Here is a 20,553-nt window from a genome sequence, read left to right as displayed (position 1 = left end):
AGCTCCATTGATGATTCAAGCCTGAAGATATCTCGTTCTTTCCTCCCTCGCCTTAGAGTGCTATCTATAAAAGGGTTGGTTTCTCGCAGGCGCCCGGTGTTAGTCTGTCTTAACGAGTGCAAATTTCTTTCTTTCTTCATGTGCTGGCTCGTCGACACAGCCTCTCTTGGGTGCTTTGACTCTTATCTCTTAGCATTGGGATTCAAGCCTCATCTTCTTTCAACCTCCTAATGTTACCGAGCTTCCCTTAACCGCTCTACATGGTACGTTTGTATGGGTGCTCTAGGAGACTCTGATCCTGGAATGGTCTGCCGCATCCAACTCTTCCCACCCTTTTCCCATGACGCCATTTAAAGCCTCTTATCGCTAATCAACCCGCTCTTATCCAGCTCCTTATATAACCCTTTTGACTCATTTGAATCGCCCTATATATCCCCACCCGTCCACCGGGACGCATGCCTCCCGACGATGCTTTATTTCCATCCCGTTCTAAGTATTCAACATCCAGCTTTGCGGGCGTCTTTAGATCATTAAGTGCCTCCCGAGCGAAATCGGTTTCGTCAACGTCACTGCCGGATAGCGGTGACTCCTTTCCCCAGCACACAGATGGCCACACGGGCTCTTGGGGCACAATAGGGATTGACTCAATGCATCGTGGAAGTGTCGTGTCGAGCTCCTCGGATGCTTCGGGGACGCGGGATTTTGAGTCGTCTGTCAAGGTGCTAGCGCAACAGCAAAACCTCGCCCATGCCAGCGACGAAGCAGAACAAGTGGCCAAGTCCTTTCAATTTTATACCCAGGAGCAAGCTCTAGCGCTCTGGGAAGCTGGGTCCCACCTGATACACCAGGCGGGGTCTTCCGAGGCTCGGCGCAGCGGCTCCCTTCTGCTGGTATCACTGTCAAGCCGCCAAGATCTTTCTCCTGCAGCCCGACGCACAGTGTTTGAATCTATTTCGTCGTCCTCTGAGCCCGACGTTATACCGGCTCGCGCTCAATCCCTAATATCCTTGTCAGATCATGGCAGACGATTAGAATTTGCTTCCTCGTCTCTCCTACCTCTAATCTCCTCATTTATCGTCCCGTTATACGAAGTCATCTCCTCGGCTAGAGCGAAGGCAAGAAAAGCTAAAGTCGGAAAAGCGAATGGACTTGCATACGAGGATACTGTCTTAGACGACCTTCTGCAATTCGCGGTTGATCTCATCACACTGCAGCGGAAGCAGCCAGAAAGCGATGAAGTCCAAGAACTATTGGATCAGATTTTCATCATTTGCAGAAAGACGAGCGTTGCCGCTGATATAAAACATGCTCTGGCTGTTTTCGATGCAGTAATCCTCTACGGGGATGTCCCTGAGGGGAGTTTTTCCCCGATGCTTGAACTACTCTGTAGCATTCATGCGTCCGTAAGATCTCTTTCTGGCCCTACCTCGAGGGCTGTTCGGAATCTGGCAAAGTCAAGACGACAGGCAGAAATGGTTACCACACTTCATTCATTCCTACACAATTCAACCGGAGAGCACAGCCAAAACCTCAACGTCCTGCGCGGGGCGGTTTACGCTTTCGCCGACCTTATCCGCGCGCATGGCCAGGAAGGAATAGTCCAACTTGAGTTCGAGCCTTTGATAAATTCTCTCAAAACCGTTGTTCAAAAAAATGATGGGCGACTAGAAGCGGACGTCTTGGAGCTATGTTTAAACACGCTGGAGGGAGAGTTTGCCCAGGTAACATTGGGACAGGACTGGCGAGGGTTTGTCAACGTCCTTAACGCCTGTTCCAGTAGGATTATTGAAGAGCCTGAAGCCAGTGCTCTGCCCACTCTCGGCCCAGAATCGGCGCATTCAAGGGCCAGTGTCATTGACGATGTTAAACCCAACATTTTATCGAACATTGTTCAGATAGCATCTGCTGTTGGATCTCTCTGGGAAAACTTGAATGGGCAGCAGAGACTGGAGATCACGAACTTTCTCTCCAATGTTTGTCAACACATTGAGCCAACCCAGGCCGAGTTGATACTCAACACCATGAGAACCGAGAAGCTCTGTGACCCCCAAACCTCGGGGTGGGCTCAGAGTTGTCAGCAAGTAGTCAATTACTTCATTCGTGACCGGAGTAAGCCGGCCGAAACTCGAATCGTGGCTCTGGAAACATTGAAGGAGGCTTTTACTAGCTACGAGTCCTTGGCTCTCTTCCAAAAAGAAGGCCTTCTAGATCTTATGCTAGAAGGCTTCACTGATGAAGATAGCATTATTTTCCTAGAGTCCCTAATTTCCTTCCTCATCGACAATGTTGTTCCTTCCTGCGATGATACTACTTTCAAATCCTTGGTTGATATCATCAGTTCACCAATGACTAAAGATGTGAGCACGGAAGAGCCCAACTCGCTTCCGGTGTCCCCAGCAGAAGATCGGTCATCGAGTTTCACGTTGGAGGTCTCCTTGGCCAACATCTGTTCTGTTGGGCTCGTGCGAATGTTTTTAAGGTCACTCCACCAATCGGCATCCAAAGCAGTAATGGTCTATGAAGGCCTTTTGAGGATAGCTGAGTCTTCAGATCGACCTTTAGACGCACGCTTGACCTCTCTCAAAGTGCTTTTTAGACTGCGCTGTGATTCCTCAGGCTCTATCATCGTTATCTCGGTCCCTGAAGATGACTTTAGGATGAGTATTTCAGGCCGCAGCATTGATCCAAGTTCGTTGGCAAACGATCCGGAAGACCCAGCTGGAGATAACAACGCAGATAACGATTCTGGCGTACCAGTGCCTCTAAGAAGGTATCCGGTCCGCGGGTCATCGTCCAGTGCTTTGTCTAGATCTACCGGGCGTAGCGTCAGCTATTCCCAGCGTGCGCCAAAGTTATCTCATCCTGTATGGGCTGTTACTACCCCGCAAGTCCTACCCGAAGAACCTCCAGACGGTTCCAGCCCATTCTTATACGCCCATGCAACACCTAACGCGCCAAACCAAGAAGATTCCGAATCTGCCGAAAGAGTCGCTTTCAAAGCAAATGTGTGGCTCGAAACAATCATCATGCTGCTTCAGCGTGAAACGAAGTGGGACATCTACAGTTATGTTCTCACCCACCTATCCCCTCAGCTCCAGAATAAGGATCTCTTTAATACTGCTGTCCCTCAAGTCAAGCTACTGCGCAGCATCTTGTGTGATCAGATCAAAAACGATTCCTTCCGTGAACCGCCTGTGAACACCGGGGTTAAGAAATCCGATGTGGCTGGCTACATATTTGATTCTCTATGCGTACTAATAAGCTACCATGAACATTTTGCAAAAAGTGAAGAGGACGAGCTTGTACGATCATTTATGATGGGGATTATCGGGTCTTGGGGCAACACATCCCGCGGGTGCATCCACGCCCTCTCTCTCTGTTGCCATGAAATCCCTCTTTCAGTCACAAAGGCTCTAAACGGAATCTTTGACAAAATCTCTAAAGTCATTACATTATCCAATCTTGCTGTCCACATATTGGAATTCTTGGCACTCCTTGCACGACAACCCGAAATTTATGTCAACCTGCGAGAGGAGGAGATTCGTACGGTGTTTGGTATATGTATTCGGCTTGTGCAGACTTCACGGGAGCACAGGCTGAAAAATTCCGAATCGCCGACAAGAAACCCACACGGTACCACAAGAACTGGCAGCGTTGTTCGCGAGGTCGCAGCGCTTCCCGGCAGCGACCCATCGGACACGTCCGTTCAGGATGCTATGTCCAGATATATCTATACCTCGACGCACCACGTCATGGTATTTTGGTTTTTATCGTTGAAACTCCAAGACCGCCCAAAGCATGTCAATTGGATAACTAGCAGGCTTATTTTCGCTGATGAACATGGGAAAGAGACAGTGGAAGAGCAAAGTCAAGTGTTCCTTGATTTAATGCAAAGGGTCGCATTCTCGGATCTGGGTGAAACTATTCCTTTTGCCACATTCCCGCCTTCACCAGAGGATGGGCCAGCGGTAAAGAAGTCGTGGATTGTAGGCATGAGCATCGTCACCGCGGAGACTGCTAGTGTCTCAGGGTTGACTCAAATTACCAAGAGACAAGCATCAGGTACAACTTATGCAATGTACCAACAGCGCACTGCACCTGTCCTTCCCCATCAAGTCCCAGCGACTCATTATGCGCACCTGCATCCAGACAACATGAGTACCAGCGTTCTACCAAGTCACATTATGCTCCAGTTGACATCGACAGCTTTCCCTACGCCCGTTACAATCCAGCCAATTCCACTACCAGATGACGACATGACACGTCGGGCGCTGAGCACGTTTGACCGGAATGATATTGTGGATGGTCATAAGATTGGTGTCATATATATCGCCGATGGCCAGACTACGGAGGCGGAGATTCTTTCCAACACTGTCGGCAGTCCCGATTATGAGTATTTCCTCTCGGGCCTTGGCACCAAAGTGTCGCTCAAAGAAGCCAGGTTCAATACTCAAGGTTTACATGCAGAAACAGACGGAGAATTCACATATGCCTGGCGTGACCGGGTGACTGAAATCGTTTACCATGTTGCGACGATGATGCCAACCAACTTCGACAGCGATCCGTCCTGTGTCCTTAAGAAGAGTCACATCGGGAATGACTTCGTCAACATCATTTTCAACCATTCCAACACCCCGTTCAACTTCAACACCATACTGTCGCAGTTTAACTTTTTCAATATTGTCATCAGCCCTGTGGCTCGGCTCACGGAAGAGGACAAAACAGGATCTTCACGGACATCTAATCCCGAGAACATGTTCTACTCCGTGAAGGTAATGAGCAAACCTGGTTTCCCTGACATTTCGCCTGCTGCTTCACCGAAAGTTATTTCGGGCAAAAATCTCGCACCGTTCGTACGCATCCTAGCACTAAATGCTTCGGTTTTCTCCAATGTCTGGAACAGTCAGGGTGAGCATATTTCATCCTGGCGCAACAGGTTGCGTGAGATCAAAAGGCTACGTGAACGAGTAATGGATTCCCAGTCTCAGAACCCTAATAGCCTAGATGCCACTTATCCGACTCAACGCCGCAACACCAAGGCCAACATATTCTCGGAAGAAGTGCCGGTACGTACGAGTGTAGGGAGGTCTGAGTTCTCTACCGAGTGGAACGCAACAGCGGACTCGAACATTCTTCAGAATCTCGACTTCACCCGCTGGGCAAGATGAAATAATGTCTGAATATGGTCCTTTCCCGCTGTGTCCACAGCGTTTCTTATGGAGCCATTTGTTCCACGCTCTCGTTCATATTCATCTGCTCGTTTTCTATACCCCTATCTTCATTTTATCCTTATTTTTAAGCCGTCTTCATTTGCGTGCACGCCGGGGATTATGGTAATACATCTGATCATGCATCTAATAGAGCCATACTGTGTTGTGTCGTGGTCTGTCTCCACACGTTGATTGTTCCTTTTTTACTCATGCCTCTTTTTTGCCATGTATACCTACTGTACAGGAGTTGGACGGGGCTTGAGAGCGGTGCCAAATGAAGCGATACGATAAAAAGTCGATTTATGATGGAAACGACGGAACCCAAAAGTTTGTGTTTTGATATGACTTGATGACAGCGGCTGTTATTTCCTTGTCTGGTTTCTACATGTGATATCTCAAAAAGCGGGCGCTTGTATGAAGTTGAATAGATGAATGTAATCCTACTAGGAAATAAATAGCCAATGGATTGATTCAACTACAAGGGAATTAGTATTGTGTATATGCCATGGCCCGCTGGCTAGACTATTGGTACCGAGTTTAAGCAATCCCATGATCGGATCGGGTGAAAGCATTCATATGACTTGATTATATTGTTGTCAAAGTCTAATGATGCGATATAAATAACAGTACAAAAAGAAGACACGGACCGAAAAAAAAAAGTTTTCTATATATACATTAGAATTATCCCCTCTTTTACTATCCTAGGCGACGGCACATATAGATGTATGTCTGCATATAAATACCACTCGCCACACACTCCAAGTGAGCATGTCTAGGCCACTCTTGTATATAGTCTTGCCGTACTGCCGCTTTGGCCGGTAAGTAGGACACTTTTACCAACCGAAAATCTCGCCTATACTCAAGGTACTCCACCGCACACCGGCAACAGAGAACAGAATGAGGACGACATCCACGACGCCCAGGACAAGAGCGCCGAGCATGAATCTCGGGTTAAAGATCCGGTAGAGCATAAGGTGGCGGCGGAGGTGGCCTGCCCACATTGTTGTGGCGAGGTTGATGGTCGCAAAGTATAGGACGTATGTTGCCGAAGCTTGTGCGACGTCGGAGAGGAGCTTGAGGGCCGGTTTGTTGGAGGCGGAGTTCTTATCGTGGAGCTGTAAGGGCCGCTTCCAAAGAGCTGTGAGTGGAACGGCAATTGCGGCGAGGATTTGGGCCCCGAAGGTGTTCAGGATGACGAGAAGCGGGGACCAGGGGTATTTGACCGTTGTTAGAGGGATGAAGGCGGTTTCCCACTGAACACTACTTATGGTGGCTTGGTGGCCAGTTTTGAAGTAGTAGAAGGAGCCCAGAAGGCCTAGGACGACAGGACCAATGGCTGAGTTACTTGTTACCAGTGAATTTGTATCAAGGATTTCGAGGAGGGAGAGGATCTGCCAGAGGAGGAGGCCCATGGCGCCTTGGCCCATGGGTTTCTGCATCAGAGTTATAGCAAGGCAGAAGTTGATGGCAAGGAAGAAAAATCGGGTGCCGTGAACGTTGCCGAATCCAAGGATTGTGACGGTTGTCCTTGGCACTTGTTGCTCGCCAGGAGAGGGCCGCCTGGCTTCCGGCTCTGCGTTGTTTTGTGCGACATCGATGCTGACGCAAGGCTTCGAGTAAATGAACGCGGTTGTGCCGGCAGCGAATGCAAGGCCGAGAACAAGCTGGGCTAAGAATACCCGGATTGACTTCAAAGTTTCACCACGGAGAGGTAACCAGTCTTTGCCGTCGAGTTCCTCGAGCACCCAGAAGATGGAAGTAACGAAAAGCCCTAGGCGGAAACCAAGGCCAATCCATAGGCTGGCTGCTCCTTCATATGATTTTGATCCAGCATAGAAACCCTTGATGACAGTTGGTAAAATAAGCGTTATGAGAAACGGAATAGCCAGCTGCCACGGAGCGGAGGTAGAGGATGTGCTAGATGCATAGTAAGTTGAGCGACAGAACGGCATTTGCTCCTCGCGACAAAGGCGAGATAAAGATCCTATTCTTCCAAGCAGGACGAAGACGATCGAATGATACACTCCTAGGACCCTGTCCGTGGTCGTTTGCTGGCGCATCGATGAGATACCAGAAACAACGCCGAACGTGCAGAGAAAGAATAGCAGGATCTCATCCTCCCATATCGTATACGAGTTGGACGCGAAACCAACAGACTGACTAACTGTGAAGATAACAGCCAACCAGCCCCAAATTGAGTTTGGAAGAGGCAACGACAAGCGCTGAGCACCAAAGAAAATGGCTGACGAGGCACCGAAGATGCTTCCAACAGCTGCAAGAAGCGCTGATAATTCGGGAACTTTCATCTCAGTTACTCCAAGAATAGCCAATGAAGCCCCGACCACAGCGCCCAATACCGATCCTATTCCGGCGCGCGAGAGGAATGGACCTGTGAGTTCTGTTCGGTCACCATGCACTCCGCGAGCATAGAACACCAGTAAAACAATGCCAGCAAAGAGTATTCCAATTCCTTGAATCATGCTTGGCACATCAAAGCTGGCCCATAGTTCCCTGCAGATGTGGAGAGTGTGCCGCTGATATTGCCTATAAATTTCGTTGATTGAGGCCAACTTCTTCGAGCTGGCCCAGCTGCTATGATCCTCCCATTCTTTTTCCGCTGCTTGCCAGTATTCAATGGACTGGGACGCCTCGCCATCGCTTCCATCGCGGGTTTGAGCATAAGCATGCTGATAGCGCTTTATCTGGGCAGAAGCCAGGCGGTTGACTGCAACTAAATTGTTCCAGTCATTGCCACTAGGTCCAATGAAGGCTTCCTCGATTGGAGATCCGAGGTTATTGTATGGGATGGGAATCCCAAGGAGCAGCGAAAGGGTTGGTACAAGATCAATCTGAGGGACGAATCTGTCCCGGGCGTGCTCTGGCGGCAAAACGGCTTCTTTACTGGTACGGCCGAACACCCCCCTCTTAGAATACATCCACAAAGCAGCATCGACCTCGTCATTCGATTCGCCACCGTGGTCTCCCTTTGAGTCCATTCCATGGTCTCCCATCACTACTAACAGCGTGCTATCGTCGATCTGGGCCATTATTTCCCGAATTTCTCGGTCCATCTGGTTCAGTTTCGCTGCCATGGCGGGATGGTTTGGACCATATCGGTGGCCAGCGTGATCGACACCGAGATAGTGTCCGAATATCACATCCCATTTCGTGTGATTCTGAGGTTCCAGGAGAGGGAATAAGTGTTCCTTCACGCCATTATCAACCGTATGCAAGTCCCACACATTGAACGAATCAAACGGCCGAGTAAGATTGGGGTTAAAATATCCGGGGAAAAGCGCCTGCCAGGTGTCATCGCCGAGCTGAACAATACTTTTCCCTGCCGCGTGAAGTTGAGCAACGATATTGTCTTCGTCAATTGCTGTTCCCGCAAAATTCGATCCCGCGTCGACAAATGTAGGAAGAGTTCCTGTGGTCAGTCCCTTTAGTCGTTGTAATGTTGTAGTTGGCGGATCGGCGATGAACGGTAGGAGAAAAGCGTTTTGAGGTGTTTTAACCGCAGTCTCATACAACACTGGGATGTTATCGTGGAAAAGATGGGCCTCGTCGGATTCTGAGTTTGGTACAAACGGGACCGTAAAGTCGTAGCGTAAAGCGTCAATTATGATCACAACCGCCTTGTCAAATGACTTTTGGTGCCAGCATTCATTGTGCTCCGACTGCTCCGGTGAGATCGAGGACGAATCGCCAAAGGGAAGGACATCACAGGAAGACTTGTTCTCCAGGACCATTCGAGTGAGAAGAAAGCCCTTGGTGAAGAAGAAAATGCCGACAACATGCAAGAACCTATTCAGCGAGCCGATGTTAGAATTTCACTTTGAAGATAAATCGCAACTATTTAACTCACAATACCCAGATGAATACACCGAGTAAACCCAGATGCTTATGTTTGAATTCCTGTTCCAACTCTTTTACAAAATTATCCTTCGACTTGTTCTTATTTGTCGCTTGAGATTGCATTCCAGCAAGCATCTTGGGGTTCAGAGCTCTGCGAGGATCTGACGGCCGCGGCGACGAACCCTGAGGAGACTGGGATTTATTGAGGGGGCCATCCGCACCCGTTGTATTATGGCGTGAGGCCATTTTCTCTGCAAAGAGTGATTTTGGGGGCTCGGTCCACGAACTCGGAAATTTCGGGAGACGCGGGATTTTCAGACTTGTTGTACGCAGGTAGACGGCTGGCAATCTATTCTCTCGCCGGAAATGGTTGCTCTATCAAGGTGAGGTCTTTCTGGGGGTCGGAACGACTCGAGTCATCGAAGCGACAGAAATATTGATATTTGTCCTTTCTTTTTCCCGGAACTTCCCAAGGTTTCCGGCAGGAGCTCTATGTTCAGGAGCTCTAGTTCGCAAGGTCTCGCTAGTGAACTAGGTTCAGCAGCTTGAGAATCTCATGGTCGTAGCTGCAGCTCCATTTGGGGTTGATAAGGTCGAGTGACGGGGACAGGGTTCCTGCAGCTCAATTGCAGACGTCCAAGTGTGCACAACTTAAACACTCCGGCCAGCTTAAAAAAGCGCCAAATCCTGTCCGTGACGTGGGGGAGTCGGCGCTTTCGGCAGCTGATCTCCGAATTGACGCGTTGCCATTGGTTAACTCGGCCCGGATCATTAAAATCCCTGCAGTAGTGGGTCGTTTCCGAATAGGGACAACTGTTTAGGACATCGCTATAGTTGGCCTAGCATCAGGGGGAGGCTTGTACGTGCTCCGTACAGAACAAAAAGTGGGCAATAAGATCATAAGGAAGTATTCCGAAAGCTATCAAGTGTGCCTCTATAGGCCAATAGGTACATTCATCGACGTTCACACCTGTACAGGGCGGCCGTCCAATGTATAGCTTAAACTAAGTACATACATTATCCAGCTGCGAGTCACCGGATACGGAGACCGAGAAGGGAAGGGTAAAGTTAGTCACAAAAGAATAGTAGAAAGGGGACCATGGAAGAATGGTACGCAGGCTTCAAAAGAAAACAGAACGTAACGCCTCTCCAACCCTAGTGACGTGGCAGGGTGGAGAGGATGAGTGACCAAGCACGAGAAATGAACGCCTTAAAAAGAAATCAAAATAGTAAAAGGCCCAAAATCCCACATTAATTGCTGAACACGATTCAAATGTTGTCCATCTCCCAATTGCCGGGCCTGATGCCAGGTAACCAGGCGGATAGAAAGGCGGATAGCGAACCACGTAAAAAAGTGGTACCCGCGTCACAATTAAAACCGTGTAAATACTGCGTGTATGTGCAAATTGTAGACGCGCATTGAAGCGAATCTGTGGTGATATACAACAAGAACGAAGCAGATTTTTGCCGGAACGTGGTCATGCTTTGCGCTGGTCGTAGGGGTATGAAGGAAAAAGATGAATATGGCCGATTGATCAAGAAGACACATAAATGGGTATCGGTTTTGGTGTCAATGCTTAGCCCCATCGCTTTGCGTCATCCTTTTCTTTTAAACCGCCCATACGCTCAATGTCGAGGGATTGGAAGCGTTCTGCATCGCTCGTCTGGTAGGGCGGAAGCTGATCATTGTATGGTTCAAGCCCAACACTTCCAGCTTCACTGATTCGTACTACCACGACCCTGCCAGACTTGCGCTTTCCAGACTCGTCCTCTTCCTCGGGAAATGTGATGCGAATCTCGGGTACAGGGCTGGGAGGTGGACTTGAAGAGTTCTCCATCAAGTTGCGCTTCTCATCAATGACAAACACAGATTCGGTCTTTGCGTAGGGTGGCGCGGTGATCGTGAGGCTACGGTGATGGGTCGAGCATTGACCATTGTGCACCGGGAGCTCAGGCTGTTGGCGGTTCAAGCGTCTGCGACGTAGAACAATGAGGCCACCGACAAGAGCAATGCCAAGTAAGACCAGGACCAGAAGAGAGATCAGCAAGTCAAGCATAGGTTCAGACAAGCCTTCGCTACCTTTGCTGCCATCGTCTCGCGCAAAGAGTCGGTGGATGTTCTGCATCATATTGGTCGATGGAATCGGGAAGTATCGCCGTCGAACGCGGTTGCGAAGGGTTACGTTTATACAGTAATGTTGGGATTACCAACGAAGGGGGAAGTAAATTCGAGAACTGAAGGTGTTGTTGCTGTGCCGACAGTCGGTATGTTCGGTCGGAATTCTTGAGACAAAAAATGGGCGAGTCGGTGTTTCAGGCAAGACTCCAGTATGAGAATCTGGTCGAAGATTACTCCGCAGTGTTGTATTTTTTTTCTTTATTAGAAAGAGAGAATGTATCGGGTCGGTGCGAGATTCGTGGTGGTTCGTTCGGTGATCGGTAGCTGGTCGGTTGGTTTCTCAAGGGTGAGAAACGAGCCAGGCTGGATAAAGAAAGAATGGACAGCAAGGTGAACAGTTGAAAGAGTGAAACCGGCACCTGCTTGGAATGAAGGAATGGCGGGAGGGTGGGATGTAGGATGAAAGCAACGAAAGGAGGATGACAAGGGAAAGAAAAGAGTGAAGGAGGGTTGGGATTTGGGGGACGAGAGGAGAAAGGGAGGAGCGCCGAGCGGCACACCACCAGCAACAGGCACAGGCACAGGAACGAGGCGCAAGGGCGCTTAGGCGAGAATGGCAGCAGGGCCAGAACGCGACCGGCTGTTGGCTCGCTGGAGTTTGGTCTTCTGAGGCGCCGATCTAAAGACGAACTAAAGAGACTAAATGAATCCATGGCCCACTTGGGCTTGTTTGTTTGCCCATTCCCCCTATCGTGAGCCCTTGGCAGAGGTGCTCATGGCAGCAATTTCCAGCCCCGACCTATCACACAGCCACTGTTCCTGGCCGACCGTCATCTTAATTTCTTTACCCAACCCCATTCGCTCTCCCCTGATCACGAACCCAGTCACTAACATCACGAACTAGGCCTGTTGAGTATGGTTTGCGGCCATCGCCTGCTCACAAAAAAAAAAATGTCGATTCCGTCCCTCGGCCCAGCCTCGACATTCTAGAAGACAACCAGTCGTTTCAGAGAGATAAATGGCCCGTTGTTCTATTTAAAAACTGCCAGCGACCTGGTCAATGCTCTTTGTGGCATTGTGCCCCTGCAGGTCATATTATCGTACCTATGTCATTCAGAATTGCGGTGGACCATGGATCATCCAACTGCCACAGCAACACCTTTCTGAAATCATTAAAGTCCCGTCAGCATTAAGCAACAATCCATTATTCTCAAATAGCACGAGAAAAAGTATCCGTATATCCGTCTTCCTCTCGCCGCTGCTTTGCAAACATGCGCGAGGCATTCCACTCAGTCACTCGGCTTATTATTGCCTGGAATTCCGCTATGACCAGGAACCCAATGCAACCCAAGCTCGACCCTGGAGTTCTGAACTGATGTATGTTTGTTTGCTCAAATATATCTCAGAGGCCAAGACTTGATTTGGGGGGCCTGCTAGGCATGAATGCCATGGGATCTGTCTCAAGCCATATTGTGTCTTTGAGAACAGTATGTCGTCTCTCTCGATATTATGTCAAAGTCGCGAGGCCCAGCCTAACCTGCAGTGCTTCTTTGATGGCGAAAACCTCTGCAATGTTTCATTGATTAACGCCAGGAATCTCAGAGCCATTTTCGAGTCACTCGGGGCTTTGCGACGATGTCAACTCTACAACACCAACCCCAACGTAGACCTTTATCTACGGATGGAGTAACCTGGGGATGAAGAGGCATAAGACGACAGTACCAAGCCATCAGACTAGAAACAAGGACACCTTGGTGTTCGGTCATTCCAATGGCATATCGGTGAAAGCCAGGGCTCTATGGCGGAGTTTCTCTCGCTAATTTCCCACAGAATCCGGGGGGCAAAGTGCACTTGGAGAGTTCATATGTAGCAATCTCGGTATTTCTATGCTCTGGAGCGTCGCTGACCTACTGGGCTGGCCTCTAGTGGACTGCTTGTTGTAGGCGTACCCTCGACTCCTGGAGCCCTGGCAACTGCATCGACTATCTCATCGCCAAATGTTTGAGATTCGCTACAGAAGACATCCTGTGTGACGTCAACGAGCGGGATCGAATTTCCAATTGTTCGAGGCTACCGGATGCGCGATTCGAATTCCATCTAATTACTCGGTTCTTCGTCGTCAGGTTGACTCGCGATTCGTGCTCCTCGAAGTTATCAAGGCATTTGCGGTATGGGTATAAGCCCGGGAAAATCGTGACCGCAACGTTTACTAGATATATATATCTGCCTAGTACCAGCAAGTGCTCGAATGAACTGTATAGGTGCAATTTGGAGTCCATTACGTATCATGGCGCAGTCACTTTTGTACTGCTCCAATGCCCTATGACTACTGGCATTTTCAACCCAGTGCAGTTCAGTCCGGGACTTGGTCTGACCTCGGCATATCCAGTAATATACCTCCGCTCTTTGCAAAATAATCGGCATGGTGCCAGTTCCGGCATGTTAACGAGGAAGGTATGGCAAAGGAGAAAGAAAGAGGCAATCAACGTAGGTCACAGGGTATATGTGGATAATGTAAACCCCAAGCTGCATAGACGGCATTGGTAAACTAAACCTCTTTTCTCCTATTAATCACACAATAATATCCAAGTATTCCAAGACTGGTATACCGGGCAGGCCTGGTCGGGCGTTCAGGCGGCATCCCCATCAAGCATGACTGTTCAATTTTTCGTGAAGGGGGAAGGAGACCCAACCTACTTAGTGAATTAGGCCTTCGACCTTTTTTTTCAGCTATCGGCAGTTGCTCTATTTAATAAGGTGAATCATGATCGTCCTCCAAATACCGACCAACCTTTGGTAGGTAATTCCTTGTTCCTTTGGGTTCTAGCCTGGTGCCCCTCCTTGCACAGTATATATATCCAACGCATTGCTAATGGGTTTAAAAAGAGTTTAACTCAGTCTCTTAACCTGTGCAGTTTACTAATGACTCAGGGTTTCGAGACTCGTCCCAAGGAAGACACGCATCCGTCCCACCTATTGTACCGTTGGGAAAGGAACGAAGGGATCACGATATCTACCTGCTTTACTAGCATCCTTGTCTTCAACAACCATTTGTTACCTAGGCGTCTCTAAGCACCTAATCTATAAGAAATCTATTGTACGTATTTATCTTCTCCTACCTTAAAAAAGTACCTTTGTATGGCCTATCGTGTAGATGGTGGACAGATTGGTTGAAACTCAGACTGGTGGTGACGACGATGACAGTGTCGTCACCAAGGCAGGGGGCAAGTTATCGCACCCGCCATCCACTACGAGAAGAGGTGTCATCAAGGAATCGTTTGTCGTATAAGCAAGGAATATGGAATCGATTTGTGCAGCTTTATATCCGGGACCTGATCTACCATTGCCCATGCTATGGATTAGCGGCAGAATTTCCAGCAGGGCGATACCTAGATGACCAGTGTACGGAGTGCCCCGTATCAACTTACTTAAAGGAAAGCACTGCTGAATATTACCGAGGCATTCCCGCCGATCTGGAGGTATGGATCGTCTACTACGGGGTTAGGTAAGGGGCATAAAGGGCTGGGTGGAGACTATCTACACTTTAGACAGAGTCCAATGAACTTGAATTTCCCATTTCCGGGCTCGAGGTCATCTCCACCGTATGTACCTATGCCGTCAGAGCGATCTCGGTGGGATATCACGTAGCGGTGGCATAGCCCGCGAAACTCGGTCACCGCACCATAGTTCCAAGTTACTGGGTAACGTGGAGTGAATGGGCCCTTGATGTCCGCATGAATGAAAAGAGGAGACCGCAATTACAAGGATGTAAGGGATGGGTACTAGTTGTAGGAAGAATAGTAGTGGGAGCGCACCGTGCGTGTTCGGGTGTATGTTATCTTAAGGGTCTGCTAGACCGATAGTAAGCAAGAAACTACCCCGATAAGGTACGCGGGGCCTCACTGGGTCTATCTAGGTCCCCAGAACTCAGAAGTAGGGAGTGCAGCCAAAACTTGTAGTTCTTGAGTGCGGACGGAGGTTAGGCTGACCCGAAGCATCTCCATTATTTTCAGGCACGGAGTAGGTCGTCAACCGGGGTGGCACTTGTCCTTTCACGGAATCAAAACTCAGATGAGCCGTTGTTGAGTCGTTGGCAGCCGCAATCAGGTTGTCGGGCTAAATTAGGTAGTGGATCCAGTTGCCGGCCTTAGTTGCTTGCTCTGATCTCTTGGGAGCTCGCGCGCAAATGGCAAATAATGGTGAACGGCCCTATGATGCTCCTACCCATGGCTCTGAGGTGGGCCGCAATAGAACGGACTACCTTAAACTACAGAAAACTTTGACAATACATTTGTCATCGCACCGTTGGCGGGTTGTTGGGGAGTTGTTTGGGTCAGGAGCAGAGTGCCCTGCCCATCGGAAAAGTGGTGTGCGAAAGATGACGCAAGCGAGAGACATGGTTGAGTAAGTTGACATACGAGTTAGTTATTGCAGGTTAAGGCCACGACCATCCGACCGTCTTAGCCACCAAAAGCAACGAATAGTGAGTGCTTGATCAAAGAGGCGGCACCAGGCGGGACAGAAGTGAATTGGCTCTTCCCCAGAATCGTGGTGGCCGGATCTGGCCTGAGGAACGGAAAGTGGTACCTGCCAGAGCTTAAGCCTTAGCCTAGCCTTTCTTAATGATTTCCCGCAGCATCTTTTTTCCAGCTCGGCCTCAACAAGCTTATCTATCGTTCACTCGCCCTCTTCACCATCCATCATATTCATCACCCTGGCTCCTGCGGTCAAAGAATTAGTATTTTCTTTTTCTTCTTTTACATATTAATTTTTTTAGTCTCCGTTCTCTACCTAGTTAGTCACTGGCCTGCCTTTCTCTTCTTCAATATCTTCGCCTCGGGCTCTTTTTTTTTATCGCTGCTTCTGTGCTACCTCTCCGCCTCCACCACAATTTCTACCTTGCCTCGCACGCCCTGCCTAGAGCCTCGCATCCACCTCTCTCCGCCGCTTAGTTTCGTCGATATATTCTTACACGACTCTCGGCTCGCCGACCGGTTCCATCCCCGCCTCCCTTGCTCAGACACTCCATCTCGAGGACGGGACACCTGCCGTCAAAGTCGATCTATCAACCCCAGCCAGCCGTTCTGGGTGTCATGCTTGCTTTCGCCTGTGTCACAGCTGCTCGACGTTAATGCCGTGCTTTGTCTCTCGTCCGCATTCCCACTCTTCGACGCTCCACTAATCACGTCGGATCGCTTCTCCATTTGCGCAACAGGCACATTCCCCTTCCATACCAGCTGCAATCTCACTTCACCCTTCCCCTCTCCCCCTTGCTGCTACGACCCGTTCAAGCTTTAAACGTTTGTCGACAAAACAGACCCGCATCATTTTTTCCATCCGCTGCTCTTTTCCTTACAATCGTATGACGGCGCCCTGCGAACTTCGAGCTTTGCTGAGCATGTACAGAGCGTGGTAAAGTTGCGATTCTCTTTTAACAACAAAATTCGTCTACGGCTATTTGCTACGCCTTGGGCTTGCAAACAAAAGGGGAGAGAGATTAACGCCGCCTTGCGTTTTTCGCGGTTATACTTCTCTGTTTAACATTTTTCACATCCTTCCCTTTTTTTTTTTACCCGCTTGCCGCTCATCCTCCCTTCCGTCACCCCTTCAATCCCCATCGGACGCTGCTCGACGTCGGTTTGGATCAAAACATAGTCGGTTCCTCGGACCTTTCCCTCCCTACACGCCTATCCCTTCGCTTGGGGACCCGTTGCTTGGTGAGTTTCTACTCTCCCTTTCACCGTGTCCATGCTACCCTCGTGCCTGTTTCCATGACTGACACCCGTACCGCTTGCCATATCTTTAGGGACCTCGTGCATTTACACCGCGTGTTAACCTTCCATTTTACAACAAAGGTCTTCGTCACGCCGAATAAGGTATACGGAGAGTTGTGTATATATACAAGGTTGTGGGAGAATCCCTCAACAAGTGAATATATACGTGATAATAATTGAGAGTGCGGTGACGAAATGACAGTTCTTGCAGGGCATTCAAGAAAAGTGAGTTACTGCGTTGGCGAACATTTATCTATTCAGTGAACTCATGTATTCTAGGCCCAATCAAACGGTTCTAATATGCAGCCCTCCAGTTTCGCAGAGCGAACACGAGGGACTCACGGAAGTATCGGCAGCGGTTTGAGCGGTAATCCGAGCTGGAGTATGAGCACAATCTGGAGGGATAGCCTGGATGGTACGTACTCCGACTCCTTGTATACATACACGGAGCTGCACACTGATGCAAATCCCTTTTCCTAGACTCCGCAGGGCGGCCAGCACTGCAGGGTGTATCTGGCTCGAGCTCCTTATTAGCCTCCTCCGAGTCTGATGGCTGGAACGCCCATCCAAATGTCCCTTGGCCATCGAGAGGACAGGGCAATGGGATGACCACGTCTCCTGTCCAAACTCGCTCTACTGATCACAGCGTTACTTCCCTTTCGAATGGTAACGACTCCTCAAATTACTTTGCGCAACCCACTTCCTCCGGACCAGGGCCATCGCCTAGTACGGGTCAAATGACTTATTTAGATTCTGGGCCGGAGCGGATCTCCCCTGCTGGCGAAGCGAATGTTATGGGAAGCCGCCCTGTATACAGAAATAATGACCGCAGGAACGCCGGATACGCTGCAGCTCCTGTTACAGCTGGTTACCAAAGCCAATCAGGATACGCAAGCCCGCTGGATACTACAAGGCCCGAACATATCGCGTCAATCAATATCCCATCTGTGTCTCAGGCACTGTCGGAGAGTATGGAACCGCGCAATACTCGCAATGGTTACGCTCACTCGTCTCATAACTCGGCTTCATTTGTGCCTCAGAGACCTGCTCATTCTGCCTTTCCCTCATATCACTCGGAAACCCAGTTCAGTGGCCGCTATGGTAGCGAATCGGCGAATGTCAACGCAGCCATTGAGAGACTCCAACTGAACGACACACATAGTGCTGTAAACCGACCACCTTATGTGTCTCACGCATCATTGGATAGCTCAATAAACCGGCTGAGGTACCAAAACCTAAACGATCAGGATAGCTACCAAGCTATGCAAAACATCGGTGCCGAAGTTCCTGCTCACAATCACGGCATGACTTATCAAACAGGGCGTTCGCCGCATTTCAGAGAATCAGACCTAGTTTCACCCACCGAGTATCCGCTGGACAGCTCCTACAATGCAGCAGGTCCTAACCCTGGCCGTCCCTATCGAAGCACGCTCGGAAACAATTCCCCTGATGGTCAGATTCCAGGACTACAGGGCAGATTACGAAACAACCGGTCTATTGAGACATCCTACCAAGCACCAAATGCGATGGCACGTCAGCAACAATATTCTGGTGCATACGACTATGGCTATCCACCACAGGCTGCTTTAGCCACCATTTATCCCGTTGCACAAGCTGTGGCCCTTGCCAACCGCCAACCGCCACGTGACCTGCCGACTACTCAGCCTACAATTTCGCCTAGAATGGCAGACTTTAGGGTACAACAGAAGACCAGGAAGTTTGAACTCAAGGTATCCGTATGACTCCAACCTGTGCGTTCACCGAGCTCGTTATTAACAAATACAGGAGGCATATGGCCATATTGTAGAGTTTAGCGGGGACCAGTATGGCTCTCGATTTCTTCAACAACGGTTGGAGTCTGCCAACAGCGACGAAAAGGAACGTGTTTATCAGGAAATTATACCCGAAATTCTTCCGCTGGCCATGGACATTTTCGGAAACTATGTTGTGCAAAAAATGTTTGAACATGGCAGTCAGGCACAGAAGAAGTCCCTAGCCGCTCAAATGAAGGGCAACTTCTTTACTTTGTCTGTGAATCCTTATGGGTGTCGTGTGGTCCAAAAGGTGTGTTTCCCGCTATTCCGCCGTTTAAGCTTAAACTGACTGCGCATAGGCTTTGGAGCATGTCCTCACCGACCAACAAATTTCTTTGGTCAAAGAGCTTGAACCACGCGTTGTTGAGTGTGTTGAGAACAATAACGGGAATCACGTCATTCAAAAAGCCATTGAGAAAGTCCCTTCTCAATACACCAAGTTTGTAGTCCGCGCGTTCAAGGGACAGGTAGAGAAGCAGGCGAAGCATACCTATGGGTGCCGCGTTATCCAGCGGATGCTCGAGAACTGCGAAGAAGAAGACCGTCGATCCATATTAGCGGAGCTCCATCACTGCGCTCCAAGGCTCATTGAGGATCAGTACGGAAACTATGTGATCCAACATGTCATTCAACAAGGCGATGAAGCTGACCGGGCTGCCATGATCGATGTGGTTAAGCGGAAACTCCTCTGGCACTCCAAGCATAAGTTCGCAAGTAACGTCGTGGAGAAGAGCATTGACTATGGTAACGAAACCCAACGTCGAGAAATCATCGCGAAGTTAGCAACCGAGGCAGAGGGTGGTGACGACCATCTCATTGGGTTGATGGCAGACCAGTACGGAAACTATGTGTTTCGTAAGTTTTTCTATCTACTCCCGGGAAATCCTGTTGTCTAACAACCTTACAGAAAAGGTCCTTGGCCACCTTAAGGGTGTGGAACGAGCCGCGCTCGTGGAGCGCATCAAGCCTCTGCTGCCGCAATTGAAGAAATCCAACAATAACTGTAGCAAGCAACTCGCGGCTATCGAGAAATTCATCGGAGACTCGAGTCCGGCCCCGAATCCGGCTGTCCCTGCTTCAAACCATGCATCCACCACACCCCCCAATTCTCACAAATCCTCGCCGCAGCCAATTAAGCGCTCAGTGGAGGATCGCTTCATCACAACACCGCCCACTCCGCCACCAGCGGACAACCAAGGCAATGGCGAAAACACCGACTCTTTGTCTGCCTCTGCATCAGCGGAGGTCACGCCTACTCTTCATTAAGCTCGGGAATTCTCTTCTTCTGACATATTTTTACCCTACTCACAACTTAACTTCGTTGTTTCCAGATTGATATACTTATTTTTAATGTGGGCACATACATAAAGTGGTGTACTCTTCTTTATATTTTCGACCTTTTTCCATCTCACGGCTTAATGGCGCAGAGTCTGAATACATGGGCATGGCCGGAGTACAGATTGAGATTTTTCTTTTTTATCCCCAAGTATCTTTGCTCAACGCGTTTTACAGGTTTTAATTTGTGGATGGATTCTTTTCTTGTTCATTGATTTGATGTTATGGAGAACGAGGAGACGCCCTTATTACTGCCAATGGTTCTGTTTTTCTTCTGTCCAAATATGGAGGGTCGGCGTCTGGGATGGGAATTATTGCGCTTGACATGAATGACCTCGCGGGCTTGCAAATGGGACCTTTGAACATAGGGAGCCTTCAGCAGATAATGACAATCAGCTGGGTGAAAAGTGTTAATTACTTTGCTTTACTGGGTATGATGAATTTGT

General features: G+C 49.2%; 4 protein-coding genes across 4 annotated transcripts; 2 read left to right on the top strand and 2 right to left on the bottom strand.

The window, feature by feature from the left end:
- Positions 1 to 455: 455 nt before the first annotated feature.
- ASPVEDRAFT_54824 (putative GTPase activating protein (Tsc2)) lies at positions 456 to 5,168 on the top strand (the record flags this gene model as incomplete). Its single annotated transcript, XM_040814979.1, has 1 exon — positions 456 to 5,168. One exon carries the CDS (start codon positions 456 to 458, stop codon positions 5,166 to 5,168), a length of 4,713 nt encoding a protein of 1,570 aa, XP_040670462.1.
- Positions 5,169 to 6,043: 875 nt separating this feature from the next.
- Positions 6,044 to 9,200, bottom strand: ASPVEDRAFT_31145 (mannose-ethanolamine phosphotransferase GPI13; the record flags this gene model as incomplete). Its single annotated transcript, XM_040810430.1, has 2 exons — positions 6,044 to 9,014; positions 9,076 to 9,200. The coding sequence occupies 2 exons, from the start codon at positions 9,198 to 9,200 to the stop codon at positions 6,044 to 6,046; spliced, it is 3,096 nt and encodes a 1,031-aa protein (XP_040670461.1).
- Positions 9,201 to 10,642: 1,442 nt separating this feature from the next.
- ASPVEDRAFT_137171 (uncharacterized protein) lies at positions 10,643 to 11,194 on the bottom strand (the record flags this gene model as incomplete). Its single annotated transcript, XM_040807365.1, has 1 exon — positions 10,643 to 11,194. The coding sequence occupies one exon, from the start codon at positions 11,192 to 11,194 to the stop codon at positions 10,643 to 10,645; it is 552 nt and encodes a 183-aa protein (XP_040670460.1).
- Positions 11,195 to 17,153: 5,959 nt separating this feature from the next.
- On the top strand, positions 17,154 to 20,038 carry ASPVEDRAFT_86080 (mRNA-binding protein PUF3; the record flags this gene model as incomplete). Its single annotated transcript, XM_040817781.1, has 6 exons — positions 17,154 to 17,183; positions 17,238 to 17,373; positions 17,439 to 18,694; positions 18,744 to 19,022; positions 19,072 to 19,627; positions 19,680 to 20,038. 6 exons carry the CDS (start codon positions 17,154 to 17,156, stop codon positions 20,036 to 20,038), a joined length of 2,616 nt encoding a protein of 871 aa, XP_040670459.1.
- Between the last annotated feature and the right edge of the window lie 515 nt (positions 20,039 to 20,553).

The sequence above is a fragment of the Aspergillus versicolor genome, assembly GCF_001890125.1.
Source record: "Aspergillus versicolor CBS 583.65 unplaced genomic scaffold ASPVEscaffold_8, whole genome shotgun sequence".
In the NCBI taxonomy this organism is placed as follows: Eukaryota; Fungi; Ascomycota; class Eurotiomycetes; order Eurotiales; family Aspergillaceae; genus Aspergillus; species Aspergillus versicolor.
Note: the sequence above shows the minus strand (reverse complement) of the source record. Positions and strands in the feature narration are given on the sequence as shown.